Source organism: Ciona intestinalis, chromosome 4, assembly GCF_000224145.3.
Source record: "Ciona intestinalis chromosome 4, KH, whole genome shotgun sequence".
In the NCBI taxonomy this organism is placed as follows: domain Eukaryota; kingdom Metazoa; phylum Chordata; class Ascidiacea; order Phlebobranchia; family Cionidae; genus Ciona; species Ciona intestinalis.
In genome coordinates this window covers 5419716-5437660 of record NC_020169.2, presented here as the reverse complement: position 1 = coordinate 5437660, position 17945 = coordinate 5419716, and the positions used below count along the sequence as shown (strand labels likewise).

The following is a 17945-nucleotide window of genomic DNA, read 5'->3' as shown; positions in this document are numbered from 1 at the left end:
AGTAGCGCTTTTCGTCATTGATTTTATTAGAAATTCTGCAAAGCTGTTTTCAAAAGCACAACACGTTCATGGTATATTAAACTTTATTAGAAAGCACATATTTCGCGGCCAGCAAATCACTTTAGTGTAATAAATAATCAGGATAGCGAAAAATCCATTGAAAGCGCGAAATATATAAGTATCGTCTGTAAGAAACATTGTTAGTGTATGGGACCTTACATTTGGGCGCTTGGGGAAATGTAAATGCTCTAGTGTTAGCTGTTGCAGCTACTACACGAGCTATATGCTGTATTCACTACTGTGTATAACATATGGGCGCTTGGGTTACCATACTTGTTACTAATAAGAGAATAGTGGTGAATAAGTTGATATAGTAGAGTGGGGAAGATGGGACACCTCTAGCACAAAATAATATACAAATATCTTGATCTTGTTTTGAACAATTAACAACGGTCTGTGGGAGTTTTGAAGATACGGTTTTATCATTATTTGAATGTTCTTTGTTTACTACCAAGTGGGACGAGAAAATAGAATAAAAAGATGCCCAATTTCCCCACCCTAATATAGAACAAGCAAAGTGGGCTGTGCACAATTAGTGTAACTGGCGGATATAAAAAGACATTAAAACGCAGGTATTTAGGAATACCAAAAGTTGTCAAGTGAAAGTAAAAAAGATTAGAACAGGAAGACATACTTGTTATATTTCAGCGGTTTTTGAGTAAAACAGCGAAACTGTTACGCCATCGCCATGTACTTGGGTAAGAAAAATATTAAAACAATCTAAAGATTAAGATATATTAGGCTTATGTGGGAGTAAAACGGCTTGTGTTTCTCTGGCCACCGGGGTAAGATGGGATACTGTTAGCACACAATATTCCATTTTCCTAATCGTGTTTTAACAACTATCAAGGCCATTTTAGATTTGTAAGAATATGGTTAACAATTTTTGTTAATTTTCTTTGTCTACTACCAAATTGTACGATAAACAGAATGTAATCATGGGCCATCTTACCCCAACCTACAATATGGAAAGAAGTGTAATAAGTTGGTGAAATCTGTAACAATGGACACCTTAGAAGTAAAAGAGAAGGAACTGTAATATTGTTTCTATGCTGAATTAAAATTGAGATTGAACTTGTGGGCAGAATGTTCGGGAAACGCGAAATGTTGGTGCAGATTATTGTGACAGGAAAATGCTTAAAAAAAACATAAAGAAATAAAAAACGAGAAGTAGAAAGATGAAAAATTGAACACATAACGCCCGGTTCGTTTGGAACATTTACCAACGGGCGGAGTAACATTGAATACTGGAACTTGTGTATTGAAAGATATTACTCGGAAGAGAAATCTGGTGGCCAAGTGTTGCCGTGCAGTGTTTAGTTATTAAAGAAAAAAATGGCAACACTGAGTCACCATACGTGGATCTCAAGAGTTGTGACGTCATCGTGCGTGGACTGACAGCTCTGTAGCTCCTCTGATGGCGAGCTCTCTGGTATATAAGTTCGTGTGAAGATGTTCTCCGTCATCGGCCGTGGGATGCCGTCGTGTGTCCAGCCAATTCCCGCGAACAAGTGGCGCAGCATACGTTACGGTACATGGGGTAGGCGCAGAAACGCGCCCGGCGATACTGTTCGCAGTCTGACCGCTGATCCTCGCAGTTTGGATCTGAAACGAAAGAGAACTGTATACCTTAGGCTCATGGCTGGAAATTGCACTGGGAATTGGGGTAGATATTCTCCATACTAAGTCATGTTTACCGAAGTGCAATTGCATTGAGTTTAAACAGAATGGATGAATGACAACAAACATAACTATGGGGATGAGAATAATGACATACACATGCTTTTTGGATGAATAAATGAATTCAACTTATTCAACCTCGAAGGGCAAAGACAATCGTTATAACACGGGTTTTCTGTTTCATACACCTCGAGAGAATTACCAATAACTGGGTAAAGCAATTGCCTCTAAGTGTCTTGCCCAAGACACATACTCCTACATTATTAAAACTTGAAGATAATCATGTAATGAATAGATGCAAGAGTTGACTGACTAACCTCTTAAAGCGAAACAACTAACGGTGTTGCATCTTTCTGCGTTCTTGGGCTTCTGAGATTGATTGCAAAGTGAACTGAAACTGCCGGATTCGTCCAAACAATGAACATCCCGGGTTCGAGACCCACCCCCGCAAGAAACCGAACACTGTGAATCAATATACAATGTTAAGGTATAGCCTAACTTAATCTGAAACAGTACAGTATACTTAGTTTAGAACACAGTTGGCCAGGGTTTTTGAACCAGTCCTGTGCCCCCAAAATTAAACGAAAAGTTTGCTATTTGTTCTTCTGCGTAATAACATTTATAAATATGGCAGTTTTATTGATAAAATTTAAACATGGTATAATATTCACCTCCGTCCATAAGGTGTAGTGCCACCTAGAGCCACAAGCTTGGGTATTACATGGCCGCTGGGTGTCAGGCTTGTCACTCATTAAACAAGGTAGTCGGTTGTTGGTTCCAGCTGCGACAGACATTGTACCATCCGCAGCTATGCTTAGACACGTCACCTTTCGATTCTGAACCCCGTTACCGCAGTTACTTGAGCACTGTAGAAGAAAATTACATAAGAAACAAAGACTTTTTTTCTCACACTGCACAACCACTATGATATCGGCCATGCAACAGTATACGACTACAACATAACATGGCTACGGGTCATATACTGTATGTGTAATTCAAACTAAAGTAACGAACGTACTGTACGCCCACAGACGCAGTATATTACCTCACGTAATGACGGTAACTGGAAATTATATCTTACTAAGAGCAAGTCAGCACGAGTGTAGGAAACAGACGTACTACTGTGGTTAGTCCAGTCGCCTCTGTGTCTGGCTAAAATGTAAAAGCGAATTGAAAACTGTTTGCCTGCTGAGTTTACAGTTAGTACGAAGCGCCGCGGAAAACGATTTTTTATGGATGTAAGATGGTTATTAACTTTTGCTGCGAATATGCATGGATGAAACAGCATTGAGTTAAATTCTCCGTAAACTCGCTTGGTTTATTGGACCTCATTAAAAATTAACGTCTGGCGAAATGAAATTGCTTGTTTCATGTGGTACTGGCTGTTTATAAGACTTCTGGGAAAAGAAATCCTAAATAGTTATGTTAAAATTACAGGTTTGTTATTATAGGCCAAAACATTCGCTTAAAATATTCAAAATAATAAAAATTATCCTTGCGTTGTGGGAAAAACGACAGTCGGTATAACACGGGTGTTCTGTTTCACATGATACGGGTGTTCTGTTGCCGGCTCACAAGTTACCACCCATATAAGTTTGTGGTCGAATAAATGAATGTCAGTTATTTATATTCGCATGGCGAGGCAACTTTATGAGTTATAATACGGATTCCTATTTCGCGCATAAAATTGGTACACCAGGGTGGGATAAGACAGGACATCTTCGTATTCTAATTTCTCGTCCCATTTAGTATTAAATCGAGAAAAAAAAGAATAATGAAACCGTATCCTCACGACTCTCATAGACCGTTGTTAATTGTTTCAGAACACGGACAGGATGTTTGGATATTAAGTGCTAAAGGTGTTCCATCTTCCCACACAATACTTTACAGTTAATATATTATAGGCAAAGATAACGGTTGCAAATGGTGAATAAGCGGGTTGAACGCCACCTTAACCTGACATTATTTGATTTTGATCTGAAAGTGGAATTCACATTTTCCACGGGTGTGAAAAGCCTCATTTATTTGACAATTTTGCAGCTGTTTTTAACCACAAATTGTATTTGTTGTAGAGATATCTAAGAAATAGACGCCTTTAACTGTCTTATTTGGCGCCTGTGGCTTAAGTATGATACGATTTTCATCTAAAAGGTATATACGGTTTTATAACTAAAACCATCTTCAGTGATGTCAGAGTTAAAATAAAACGCCCATGTTTGTATTAAAACTGACCGAAAAATCATTTAGTTATAAATTTTATGCACTTAGGTCTAAACGTTATCAACCTAAAGCGCCGTTCCATCTCCGGGTCGCCCAGGTTTATATTCTAGCACATGAGTCGCGCCCGCTGGCCCCGCATAAATAATTAACGGTTTAAGGCCCTGGTGAATCAAAACAGAAACAGGATTAACTCCGAGTTGCGTTCACCCGTTTTTGTGGGCACGTTACACCCATTTCGAGAGCATACAGTATATGGAACCGCGAAGGTATCACATTTCTAAAGTTTAAATACCAATAGTAGTTGGTAGGTATGGTTCTATGGTCTAATGATTGCTGCTGTACCAGGACACCAGAAATGCGGCCGCGAACAACATATTTGTAGTCAACACGCTAAGTGCAAGTCGACACCAACGCTCAGTAATGTTAATTTGAAGGAAAAAGATTACCGCGCTGCACCAAACACCCAGAAAGCTAACAAGGGCAAAGGGCAGGCTTCGTTCTGTGTGATCGTGGGCGGTAAATTTCATTATCAAATTATAACAAACGTGTTCTATGCAGACCGCATTCTTTACTTACCTATCTTACCAATTTACCAGTATAGAAAAGTTAAGGTCTATCTTGTATATTCTAAATCTGCGAAACACCAGCCAACATTAGCATGCGGTAGGCAAAGGTCGTTAGCGTATCTACACATAACAATCAAATATCTGAGGACAAAGTTGGGGTCGAAATATGGGCGGAACATCAGTGGCTAGAGGGTGCGGGGACTTTGTTCTTTGCAGTTCTCCCTCTACATTGCGGTTTACGTGAATACCTACTGCTGGCTATATTGAGCCAACTATTTGAACACTATGTTTGATAGCACATATGATATATAAATATATATGTTGAGTTATGTAGTTTATGCTTAGTCACTAAGGTTACTTAATGTTGAACTGTAATAAGGGTTGCTTTATGGTGGAGATAAATACCTAATTAAACTTATTAAAGGCGTGGAATAGGCTAGGGTGCAGTTAGACCGCATGTGTTCGAAAGTATCGCATCGCCGGCTGTAAGCAAACATTATTGAAGAAAGCTGACCACCCCAGTGTGCGGGGATGATGAATGGAAAAAAAACCTTCGATAATCTTCGAATGAGAGGCTGGTGCGAAGGTCAAGCGAGTCTTAAGCCGTGTTCGATACGGGTGGTAGGGTTGGGAAGATTACAAAGACGTCCCGCCGTGGGTTTAACCAAAGGCAAATAAGTGTAAGCGCCTTGAATGTGCTATTCAAGCGAGAGAATGTTGAATGAATGAAAGTTGATTTATCTAAGGGTGTTGGGAAATAACAGTGGTTATAACGCAGGTGTTCTGTCTTATACATTTCATACCCGCTTACAAGTTAAACTTTGTGGGTGACTGTTTTTCTGTAGGGCAGATAAGTTTCACAACCCAGGAGTTACCACTGGTGTTGGAGCGAAGCTTACCGAATTGCCCGGCAATTGTGTAACAATGCAAACAGACATATAATGAATGTATAGGCCCGAAAGGGCATTTAAGGTGAAATTCAGGCGATAAACGGAAGAAACTTACTGGACCCCAATTCCCTGCGAACCATTCGTATTTAACCCCACATGAAGATCTTGCGCATGTTCGTGTCGCTTCAGGTTGATGTCTTCGTTGACATCCCGCTGCTGAATCTGCCGTGTTGATGCAGACGACGTTCCTGCGTTGTTGACCACGGTCGCAGTCGGCAGAGCACTGAAACATACGAGAACTTAAGTGCTAGGGTTCTAAGGACTTAATCGAGTTAAAATAATGAGAAATAAATTCGACGGCATGCCACACCACAGTAATTAGAGCGAAACGTGTTAGGCGGCAGAACGTTGTACTTCAAACTAAATCCTGGCATTCATGGCCCATTAAACTTAAAAGGTACATATGTGTTTGCTTATGCATGCAAAATACTTTACCTGTTCCCAATCTGTGAAGAACCATTTGGTAAGACACGGCCCAGCGTCGCAGGATCGCATAGTAGCTGGACGTCGTACGGATCCACATTCATGATCTGAAAGGACTTGTCCATCACCATTCTTGCACACTGAGTGTCTTGTCTGTGTCCCAGCTCCACATCGGGAACTACACTGTAGTTACAAATATAAAGCGTTACAAATATACTATTTGAACTAGCGACCGATGATCTATTGGGTGAAATATGTATAGTAGGGTGGGGGAAGATGGGACACCTTATCATGCTATTTTCTCGTCACATTTGGTAGTAAACAAAGAAAATTTAAATAATTATTAAACCGTGTTCTCACGGCTTCCATAGACCGTTGTTAACTGTTTAAAACACGATCAGGATGTTTGGTTATTATGTGCTAAATATGTCCCATCTTCCCCCACCCTACTATATCTCTTATTATACTTATAGTAAACTATTCTTTGGACTTTTCTGTTTGTTACGTATTTTGTAGCAAAAATAAAGTTCAACGAATAGTAAACTATAAATCTTACAGTAAATATGTATGATGGGATTGGGGTAAGACGGGATATCGTTTGCACAAAATATTTAAACACCCTGATCGTGTTTTAAATAATTTACAACGGTGTATACGGCTGTCGTGCGGATACGGTTTTATAATTCTTTATATGCTATTCTGTTTAGTACAAAACGGGACAAGAAAATAGAATGAAAAAGTTTCCCACGGTTTTATAATTTTTTAAATGTTATTTTGTTCACTACAAAACGGGACAAGAAAATAAGTTTCCCCTCTTCCCCACCAGATATCCTACAGCGCACTATTTATTGGATTTGGTTTTAGTTTTTTTACGTATTTCGTCGTGCTTGACCCTCATCCAAACCTTACGCTTGTTTGTTTTAGAAATTCGAATGAGCGTTTGTACCAATGTCATTTCCCCGCACTTGATTTGAAACATGCGATTTTCGCTTTTCATTAACTCGTCAATGTCACAAAAAGTACGAATAATTTGCAACGCGGTTTTTGCTGCGTATTTCAATCCAGACCGGCACGGTATCTAGTTTACCTAGGCTACAAATTCAAACCACAATTTAGGGTTGGCGCAATTTTTTGTTTGCTCGTTTAAACTTTGGCAATCATTTTAAATCGGCTCCAACACACTCCCATAAACTCTTACACCTTGTACCTGCCCTGGTATCTCGACTGTTATTCCCCTTTCAAATATTTACAACAATTTACCGCAATATTGGCGGTAAAGGGCAGAATCGAGCTACATAATGACGGGGGATGGGAAACTAAACACAGCAATGGCTTAATGAGCGTTCCTTGAACCCTAACTAGCTGTACAAACCTACACGTTACATATAAATCCTAAACTTTAGTCACGTAGGCAGTTTGTTATGGGTGCAATACACTGTGTAGTGGCGTACCGCATACGACAGTAAAGACTTATGTTACAAATTAGGGTAGGGTCGCTTTTCAAGTGCCAGGTACACATAAAAGACAACAACCCCTATGTTTACGGCTTATCCAACGATTTGGTTAGTCATACGACCATGTTTGCTTGCTCGTGAAGCTTGGGCTTATATAATTTGAAGGAGAAAACACACAAACACACAACAACAGCGGCTTGGAGACAAGCATGCTATTCAGGCCTTTGCTTAAATGTGAGAAAAGCGGAAGAATTATGCGACCACAAGCGTGAAAGCGTTCGCATTGTGTTTGAATTGGAAGCTATTTCTATTCACTACTCTATTTCCATATATTGCAACCTGTTAGCGTGCGGTTTCTGCATACTGTTGGTAAAACAGATTGTAATTGAAAGATTGCTTCTCGCGATTGATAATTATAAACCAAGTTTCCAGCAGACTATGTTAAAAACAACATACCACGGAACAATTTAACATTGTCTGTTGCGGCAGTTTCAAGCAGCGTGCGAGAGGTCATGTATGCTACGATGGGTAAATGACGATCACGCAGCTAACTAGGCTTATAGCATCTGAATGCTTTATCACAAGGTTTATGATCATACTGTTTCCGCTGTACTTATATATGGGTGAAATACTACAGTGAGGCACGCCATGGGACATTATATTTAAGCCAGAGTTGGCTCAGTACCCCAACATTGCATATGCACATTTTATCCTATATATGGGTTACTGTTAGGAGGAGGCTAAGTTAAAAGAACGAGTTTTTAGGGCAGGTTTGGCTTATTACGTTTATGTAAACATCCTAATAATGTTTTAATGCAAGTGTTTTATAAAAGTAACTGTTCCATATGGGTGAGGTACCACGGCAAAACACGTTATGTGACCTTGGAATTTAGGCCAGCGTTGGCCAATTATCCATACACTCAACTTTTATAGAATTGTAAATGGACATCAAACTTGAATTTACTCACTGGTGACCACTGTGCTGCTGGCTCCCAATGCGCGCATTCTCGCACCGAACATCGTTCATGAGACGCTGGCTTGGTGAGCCGTCTGCACCTACTATGGGAGACGGCCGAAGTGAAATTACCAGCGAATAACTGACGACATATAACTGTTCGTGTGCGCCGTCCATACCCGCAGGTCCTTGAGCACTCAAGCCATTCTCCAACGTCGTAGCTGGTGATGTAAGAAGTAGGTTTACAAATACAGAAATAGCGGTGATTGTGGTCTAGTTTGTACATGAATGAATCAATGTAACTACTTTATCCTCGCATGGCGGGGCAACGAGAACCGTTATAACACGGGTGTTCTGTTTTATACACCTTACACCCCCTTACAAGTCACCACATATATGTAACTTATTTATCCTCTCATGCCAGGGCAACGGGAGCCGTTATAACACGGGTGTTCTGTTTTATACACCTTGCGCCCCTTACAAGTTACCATGTATATGTAACTTATGTACCCTTGAAAGGCAGGGCAACGAGAACTGTTATAACACGGGTGTTCTGTTTTATACACCTCATGCACGATTTGTAAGTGCTTATTTAAAGGATTTTTCATTTTTTGTAATGTATGAAATATGAATGTCTATTGGAATATGGAATAGAATAAAATGTATGGCCGACAACTTGGATGGCCGACAACTTGGACCTATCAAAGGTCACTGGGCTGGAGCAATTACCGTTAAACATCTTGACCAAAGGAACGTATTCCCATACATGGAGTACTTACTAAGCAGGACACGGTTGGCGGTTACATCTTCTTACTTGAGGATTAGGTCGTTGTCCAGTGCAATACTGGTCGTCCACGGTTTGTCGGGATGATAACTGTATGCACTTGATGATTGATGTCTTCTTACCTGTTGTCAATAAAAATAGGTAAATATTTTAAATAATAAAAAGGATTAAAAATTTACAAAGTACATTGTATGCAAAGTGGTGGCCAAGTGAGCATGAATTTAAAGCGCTGAAAAACTTGTGCACGTTTTATACAATCCTTTTGTGCATTTTTTTAGATCCTCTGTTATAAAAACCCTGATGAAGTCTTGCCGAATCGCAAATGAAACATAAGAATAAAATTAATGCGTTTATACCGGATAACCGGTGGTATTAAAAATACTATATCACAAACATAAGTAACATAATGTATATTTCTAATGTTAACCGACCTTCAGCGCAACTTTGCGAGCATTGACCGAAGCCAACTTTCATCCACTTTGTGCGGCCTAACGGGTTCGATCCTCCCGCCACGATCGGTCCATTGAGTCGATGTATTCGCGTGATTTCTCTCCTCACGTTTGAGTTGTCTTCGCGATCCACAGACTCGCCGTCAGAAATCCGATTCCCGTAATTTCGGTTCCTGTTCCGGTAGTAACTTGAGCCGCGTCCCACAGCAGTATAACGGTTGCGATAGATATGCATGCCAGCGCCTGTATTACCGCCAGCAAAGCGTCCAGTCCCAGTGTGCGTTGGATATGACGGAGTATTCCCATCTCGGTGAGCAAGGTCAAAGCCATGGTCTGAGTTTCCGCCGTCGAGTTCGCTGGCTCTTGGATTCTCAGGTCCACTATTTGTAGTTGTAACAGGTGGGTTTCGTGGTGTAATGTACTCGTACTGGATCCCAGGGTTATCGTGTTGGAAATAAAGCTGGAAAATTAGATAACTTTGTACTGTGGGGTAAGATGGAATACCATAGCACCTAAATCCCATCTTTGCTAATCATGTTTTTAATAATTAACAACGCTGTTTTAAAATCGTGGATACGGTTATATAATTCTGTAAATAATCTTTGTTTAAGAATGAGAATAATTTGAATAAAAACAAAGCCCACATTTTACCCTACTCTAATCTTAAGGCCACCCAAGATCACTTAAATTAAGATCTTTGTAACGTTGGAACATGTTTTGCACGCAAAGCCTATGATCTCGTACTCTAATTTGCAAAATCAACACCGCCCTAATTTCCGTACGGTTTCCGTACATAACCCGTTTGCCTCCGAGAGGTTTTCGTAACATTAATGTTAAGCTAACCGTACATGGTAGGATAATGTTTAAACGCGAATCCAACCGCCGTGTCCCTGTTGCCCCTTAATCTAATTTAACGGAGTGGGTGAGGGAACATTAAGAAGCTGGCAAGAGGCCAGGGGAATTTAAAATTCGGCGGGCTAACAACCTTTTATTTTCCGTCAACGTAAAGAGAAAGACTCGAAGTGCAAAACACAAATCGATAGGTCTCCCCCGAGTCAGTAATGTGTGAAGTGGAATTTCCATTACTATCCCAAAGGACAAGTTTTTTTACTCCTTTTCAGAGGTCAGAAGGTGAAACTGATACGAATCAGCGCAGTGTGTGTCTATAATTTCACTCCTACCTAAAAGCAACTTAGGTGTGAGGGGAAATTTAACACGGATGTTGTAAATATAGAGGCGGCAAACCAGCGCAAGCATCTTAAGGCATGCGGAGCGACTCCTAACACACAAAACGCTTCAAATGCCTGGGTTAACGGGCCTTAACGAAGAGCAAATTAGAAGTACAGGGCCACAAACAACTCTCCTGAGAGCAAACAGGTTTCGAATTTAGGCCAGAAGATGCGCAAGTTATGTATGGCTGTCGGGCCCTTTGCAAAAACCTTCGAAAGATCTGCATTAGAAGGACGTGTGCTGAGAGAAAAAGTGGGACGTGTGCAAAAGATGTGGAAATGTAAACTAAAAGCATACTGACGCTACAAATTAGAAGAATCTTCACATAAGTACGGTCAAGCAGTAATGTTATATAGTAGGATGGGGGAAGTTGGGACACATTTTAACTCTACTTTCTCGTCCCATTTTGTAGTAAACAAAAAACATTTAAAGAATTATAAAACTATTTTCTCAAGACTCCCATAGACCGTTGTTTATTGTTTAAAACACGATCAGAGTATTCGGATATTATGTGCTAAAGGTGTCCCATCTTCCCCCACTCTACTATATGCTCTTGCTACCCGCGATATAGTTTAATTCATAAACTACCAAAGGTGGGACATAAGCAAAATATATTATCGGTGTGGTCGGCTGCTATAGAATGCATAGTGGCTTAGCACATAACCTTTAGCACATAATATATATGTGTCCAGATTGACAACGGTCTATATAGTCGTGAGGATGCGACTTTATAACTCTCTAGGTGTTTTTTTGTTCACTACTAAATAAGAATAGAAAACAGAATGAAACTGTGTCCCATATTCCCCCACATAACTATAAATCACCGGAAACAAAATCAAACATTTGAAGAAAGTATAGTCAGGCAACCAGCGATGCTGTACAATGGTGTTCGCGCCACCAAGCATACTTAAAAATGCCAACTAAGGAAACGCCGTGTCGCAAAATCCACCGAATTTTTGCGCCATAGTCAGGAGTAATTATCCCAACAGCTGCAGCAAACAAGCCAACGTGATCGCCAAGCGAGCAGCCGGTAGCCGATGTTATCTTGGTCTAATCCAATTTGTTCAGACAAGGCTAGCTAAGCTGGCAATGGTTTAACGGATTGGTCATATCACAGTCGGCCCATGAACCTCTTTATGGTGGCACCATAAGTTCTTTAAAATGTAAAGGTCACTGGAAGTTTAGAATGACACAGGTTAACGCTCACCGACAGCATTGTATATTTTATCGAAAAAACAATATTGGTTTTAAGTTGCACCATTCCAACCAACTCCCGTTTTTTTTTTTACTTTTCAACAACCGTTTCTAGCCGCTGTTAATCCTGGTTTTAAAATCATCTTAATTGATACGGCGTTTGCTATCTTGGAAACCAAACCCAAACAGACAGGGGAGCTAATGCGTGAATTTAAGCATCGTGGAAGCCTCAGTCGTCACCTAATTTTGGAGCTGCGCCAAAAGTTGAAGCATCTTAGTTTTTTGGGGCGTTTAGTTCTTAACTTGACGCGTACTAACCGCGGCTTATGTGATTAACACAGAGTTAGGTTTCCAATGCACGAACATAGCATTCTAAATTTGCCAACTTATGCTAAACTAATGCACATTAGCGATGGCGGGGCAAAACGAGCCAAGTACCTCAATTTTAATGTTGTTTTACTTCCAAAACGTTATAGGGATAATAAACCAATCTCCCTATAGCACCTCACCCATATAGAAATTTAATACATATAAAAATTTTAAAGTTTAAATCCGTATAGTACTTTCTACATGGATTAAGTTTAAATGAGCAATGGGACGACACCGGAACTTGTCTATACGGGAATTTTAAGTAGGCTTTCTACACTGACTACATAGTTATCTACTTTTATGGTTGCGAAGTTTACTTTACCACTTAGCTGGACACTAAAGATCAAAAGGCAACACAAAACTAATTGCCCAGAACGGTCAGGAATTTTAAGGTAGAAGTAGATCTTTTAATAAGATAGCACACCGTTTGTTTTACATGCGTGTAACTTGTTTATCCTTACAACAGTAGCTATAACACGATGTTTGTTTTATATATCTTGTGCCCGTGTATGAGTCATTTTTGGTGATTATTTTGGGGGTAAAAAGCATTGTATCCTAGAAACAATAATAAATGCTATGAACTTAAATTTGATCTAGTGCTGATTTAAGTTTGCCGATTCATATAAAGAAATAACATTCATGTATCAAGATAAAGACTACGAAATGCATACCCGGCAAAAAATCGAATCGTATTCCGCAAGATATATATTCCGCCTAATACGGCATCATCAGTGTTGTTCAAATAAAATGATTGTATCTCAGGTGTCACATCATAACAAAGCTCTTTGTGTTCTACAGCGCCTTTACTGATTTGAACCAAACGCCCAATAAAAATAAAAGCTGCGGCAAACAGATGTAATCTTTTAGAAAATAGGAGTTGACATTTTCATTTATTTTTGAAAATTTTCTGAAATTTTCCGGGAGACATCTGCACTGAGAGACCACATTCTGACAGCGAATAACCGGTTCTATTGTTCAGTGATTTTGAAAGAAAGATAACGAGTTGGAATATCTATAAAGTTAAATACGTGGCAACTCGTAGGCGGGCACAAGGTGTATATGAAACAAATGTTATATTATTGTGTGGGAAGATGGAACACCTTTAGCACATAATAACTAAGTATTATGATCGTATTTTAAACAATTAACAACGGTCTATGGGAGTTATATCTTTAACTGTTATTTGTTTAATACCAAATGGGACGATAAAATATAATGTAAAGGTGTCTCATCTTTCCCCGGCCTACTGTATAATGCCTACTGTCGTTGCCCCGCTACGCGAGGAAAAGTAAATTACATTCATTTATCTTTTTGGACAAGATCAGTGGGACTCCCAATCTTTTGTGCAAACGACAATACACAACAGGCTTATCGCAAAAAGTTACGGACAAGCACGTACTCCATATGACTGGGTGTCTAAATAGAATTTAACTGGATTAAAACGTGGCGACTCTGAGAAGAAAGAGATGACAGATTCCATCCGGTTGCCCAAGGAAACCTATGTTCCGTGAAAACAGCGCATACGAGGGCGTGGTAACCAACGGTGAATTGAAGGGGTAAAAGGTTCGGAGGGTTTACGGTATCCTGTTATCTATAATACCGGGTTGAAGTCACGTACGTACGTAAACATAGATGAGACACACGTTTAACCATGGTTTTGTGGTTGCAGGGGTGCTAAAGCTCGTGACCCTAAGCGGATGGGTATTCCAACACGGGTGGTTTATGTAGTGATCATACGGGAACCTAATCACGTAAAAATAATTGCTGGGGTTTGGAAACGTTAAATTTGGGCATGTTTTTCAGGTACAGGCATGTAAGAGGTATTTTAAAATTTCCAGGTTAAAAAGGTTACGATAACGAGTGTAACGCGATTCTGTGTAAATATAAAGCGCCAAACGACCGGGAAGAAGGCGTGGGTTGAATCTTGGAAACATAACTAGAGTACAAATTTTGATGAATTGAATTTACCTCGACATTTATGCATAGCGTGCACATTTATAGATAAGTTCAAAAGCGTTTGTGAAAAACGATACTAACAACACATTTGCATAGCTGATAAGATAATGCGATGAAGTTTAAGCCGCGCCAATTAGAGCGTGATGGATTGAACCTGTTATCTGGACTTCACTCTGTTTTCAAACTGACCACCCAACCTAAAGAGCCGAAAGCCGAAGAAGACGGATCGGGTGAGGATTACGCGGTTCCTAATTTGGTTCGAAACCGTCTGTCATTCACCTCGTTAACACACACCTTGTGTGCATGTGGTCGACTGCCTTTTTCAGCCTAGCGTTGCTGACTAGTTAGCAACCCCCCGGGACGTGACGGGCAAATTAAATGGATGATGGAAACCAATATCCGATTAGCCGAGCGCTTACCTACTAGTCAGACAATCGGCATCAAACACAGAAACATTTTCACGACACCCGATACCCTTGTGCTCGGGGGTCGATCCGTCTTTATTTTACCGGGCAATGCGCGTTAGTCGTGGTTTACTCAATTAATATTCGGAGCTTAACGTGTAAAAATTGGCAGTGGTAAACTTGGTCGTGTTGCTACAACACCCTTGACTCTTTTAAACGATAATTAATCTTAATCGTTAGCGTTTCGCGCACTCTACTTTGATCGGCAGTTGCTAAACGCATAACAAACTTAAGCAATATAGACAGGTTACGTCATATGCGGAAGATCGATAAAAAGTTAATTTTCTTACCAAGACTTCAAGGTCTTCGGTAGTTGGCCCTTTAGCCGTCATAGTTTCGCCTTTCATGGAAAGGCGAGGTCGTTGGTAATCGAAAGAAGTTCCTGCAACGTTGTATCTACCACTGGGGTCCAGCAGGCCAAGCTTTAGGTCACCATTAATGTACATACGCGATGGGTTGCCGGCTGATCGTAACGCTGGAAAGAAAATGATCAATTCAAAATGACTGCACGTTTTCATTATATAGTAGGGTGGGGAAAGATGGGACCTTTTCATTCTATTTTCTCGTCACATTTGGTAGCAAACAAAGAAAATTCAAATAATCATAGAACTGTATCCTCCCGACTCCCAAATAACGATGTTAATTGTCCCATCTTCCCCCACCCTACTATATAGTACTGTGGGGGAAGATGGGACACCTTTAGCACATAATATTTAAATATCCTAATCGTGTTTTAAAGAATTAATGACGGTCTATGGGAGTTGTGAGGATACGATTTTATAATTATTTTAATGTTCTTTCTTTAGTACCAAATGGGACGAGAAAATAGAAGAAAAAGGTGTCCCATCTTCCCCTACTCTACTATAATGCTAATAAAATACGATAATAACAACTTTTATTTGTTCTTGCAGCAACATATTTTTTTTAATTTAACAACAATTTACTATAGTTTTATTGTATCGGTTGGATTTAGCGCCACAGTCGTTATTTAAAGTTTTTCTTCAAGTTTTTATATATTTATACATATAGTATATTTAAAAAAACCTGATGGATTAAGATTGTGCATAAATGTAGGCACCATTTCAACAGAACTACACTGATACCACAACGTTATGTGGAGAATGGTTGCGTAATGCTACAAGGTTAGGTAAAGGCTAATTTGACAAAAAGTATGGACTTCGCCACAACGTTGACTTGCCTAGAAGGATTAAAGCCAAGTTTTCCGCTATGTAAACGCTGAACTGAGCAAACAAAGTCGTGAAAACAATTACGTTAGTGAACCCTGTCGCTACGGGCTGACAGAAAAACCGCTATCGGAAAAGTCGCTAAAATTGTGTTACCAGCCGGCAGTAAATCGGTTAAAACCGCCGGGAAGTGGTTAGGAAGACAGGCGACCATATAGAGGACCCGGTATGTGGTAAACAACCGCTTCTTTGTCGAGACAGATTAATTTCAAAGCAGTCAAATCTCAGACGAACGGATGGACGGATGGTCGATTGCAAGGCATGCTGTTTATGCTACAAAGTAACGCTTGAAACACTTTAGCCCACGCCTATTACCCAGGTCATATAGCGAAAAGTAACACTCTAAAATAACATTTTATTTGTGCCAAATACGAACCCTACTGTTAAAGAAATTGTGTCAGATCGATGTATTTAAATTAACCGTAACCTCCAAGTCGCTATAGTAAGTCACGTGTTCATTCATCTTCCGATACTGTAACCTCAATTCGTCAGAAACGTGAGCGGAAAAAGTCATGGTTTGAGTATCAAGGTCGACAAGGTTGCCCGCTTTCAATATAGAAACTATAGCTCCACTGTTATAACGGGCAACATGTAGCAATTTTTCGTCATTAACAGCAGTGGGCGACTTATTTGCAGCAATAATTAAAGTTTTAAGAGACCGGAACGGTTTCTTAAAGGGTCTTAAAAATAAAAACAGTGGGGTAAGATAGATGCCATAAGCACATAAATTATCCAATGTGTCTTACCGCGTTTTGAAATATGAACGACGCAAAATGAGACAATTACTATCAAAAGGGACGAAAAGGGAGAATTAAAACATAGACCGTTGTACCCAGTTCTCTAAAATTGTTTCAGTTACAAAGTTTACCACAGAAACCGAATACCCGTTTTACTGATCACTAAAACAACATAAACAGAAATAAAACAGTCTTATATCCATATAAAAACAGTTGGTTCTTTCTAACATTCGCAAAGTGTGGTCAATTAAAACCCCTTAAAGTAAATGAGACTAAAAACGCGAGTCATACATTCCCTTTAACACCTCCCCCAGTAGCAGTTCACAACAAATTATTTCATTTACAATTTCTCGCTTGTCAGCTCGTCACGTTAACCGTATATAAGTAAACAATTATGGAGAGTTAAGTCATATCTGCCACGCAAGTCATGGGCACAAAATGTGTTGTAACCTTGTTAGCAATGAATAGGCATACCAGGGTGCATGGGCCAGGCACAGTACACGCTTTGTATGCTATTTCTTAGGGTTTATGATTCGAAATAATTGGATCATAAGGGATTCTAACGCTGTTGATTCTAAAGATTTCACAGCCCAGTAGAAGGGCATGCGTTGTTTGCGGAATCTTGACCAAGTTATCCTTTATCTATCTATGCGCACGGGTGTCTGTTTTCAAGGAGAATTTGGCTACGAACGAGGCGCGAACACGGATAAGTCTCGGATCGCTTTAATCGGCGATAACTGTGCAGAAGACGGGTTTTCGCAGCAAAACAAATTTCACGGTTGCCGAAAATAGAGCGACACCTGGGACAGGAGATATGAAACGTTGTTGATGCTGTATCGTTCGTTATGTTTATCTTATGTCGAGAGGCGTTAGGTGCTTGACTTTTAACGAGCATAAGACAATCATCTTCCGGCTACTATTCCTCCCAAAGTGGTTACTCGTGTCGGTGCTATCTTGGCGATACGATCGCCGGTTTAATGCAGCGTGAAAAGACCGTTTTGTTCGGACTGTGTGGTCGCCGACAATCAATCTGGACAGGGGAGTCAGGCGAGCACCTGCAACCATGCGTCATAATCGCATTTGTTTATGCACAAGCATTACAAAGATCCCCAAATGCCCGTCCGGTCAAAACATGCAAACAGTTATCAGATGGACGAAATTCGAAAACTTTCTGAGCGAATGAAGTCCCGTGTTTGATATTTTGTCGCTT

At 40.0% G+C, this 17945-nt stretch overlaps 1 protein-coding gene across 4 annotated transcripts in view; it reads right to left on the bottom strand.

Annotated features, from left to right (window-relative positions):
• Positions 1 to 65: 65 nt before the first annotated feature.
• LOC100181247 (thrombospondin type-1 domain-containing protein 4-like) overlaps positions 66 to 17945 on the bottom strand; it is a 38667-nt gene continuing 20787 nt past the window's right edge. For 3 of the 4 annotated variants that reach the window (XM_018811799.2, XM_018811802.2, XM_009860211.3), the window contains 9 exons: positions 15045 to 15229; positions 9524 to 10001; positions 9088 to 9214; positions 8322 to 8529; positions 5912 to 6082; positions 5532 to 5699; positions 2412 to 2606; positions 2058 to 2202; positions 66 to 1665 (listed from right to left, as the gene is read on the bottom strand). In XM_018811799.2, coding sequence (XP_018667344.1) covers positions 1523 to 1665; positions 2058 to 2202; positions 2412 to 2606; positions 5532 to 5699; positions 5912 to 6082; positions 8322 to 8529; positions 9088 to 9214; positions 9524 to 10001; positions 15045 to 15229 — 1820 coding nt within the window. In that variant the 3' untranslated portion in view covers positions 66 to 1522. Of the gene's footprint in view, positions 1682 to 2057; positions 2203 to 2411; positions 2607 to 5531; positions 5700 to 5911; positions 6083 to 8321; positions 8530 to 9087; positions 9215 to 9523; positions 10002 to 15044; positions 15230 to 17945 lie in introns of all 4 variants that reach the window. The other variant, XM_018811800.2, reaches the window with a different exon arrangement.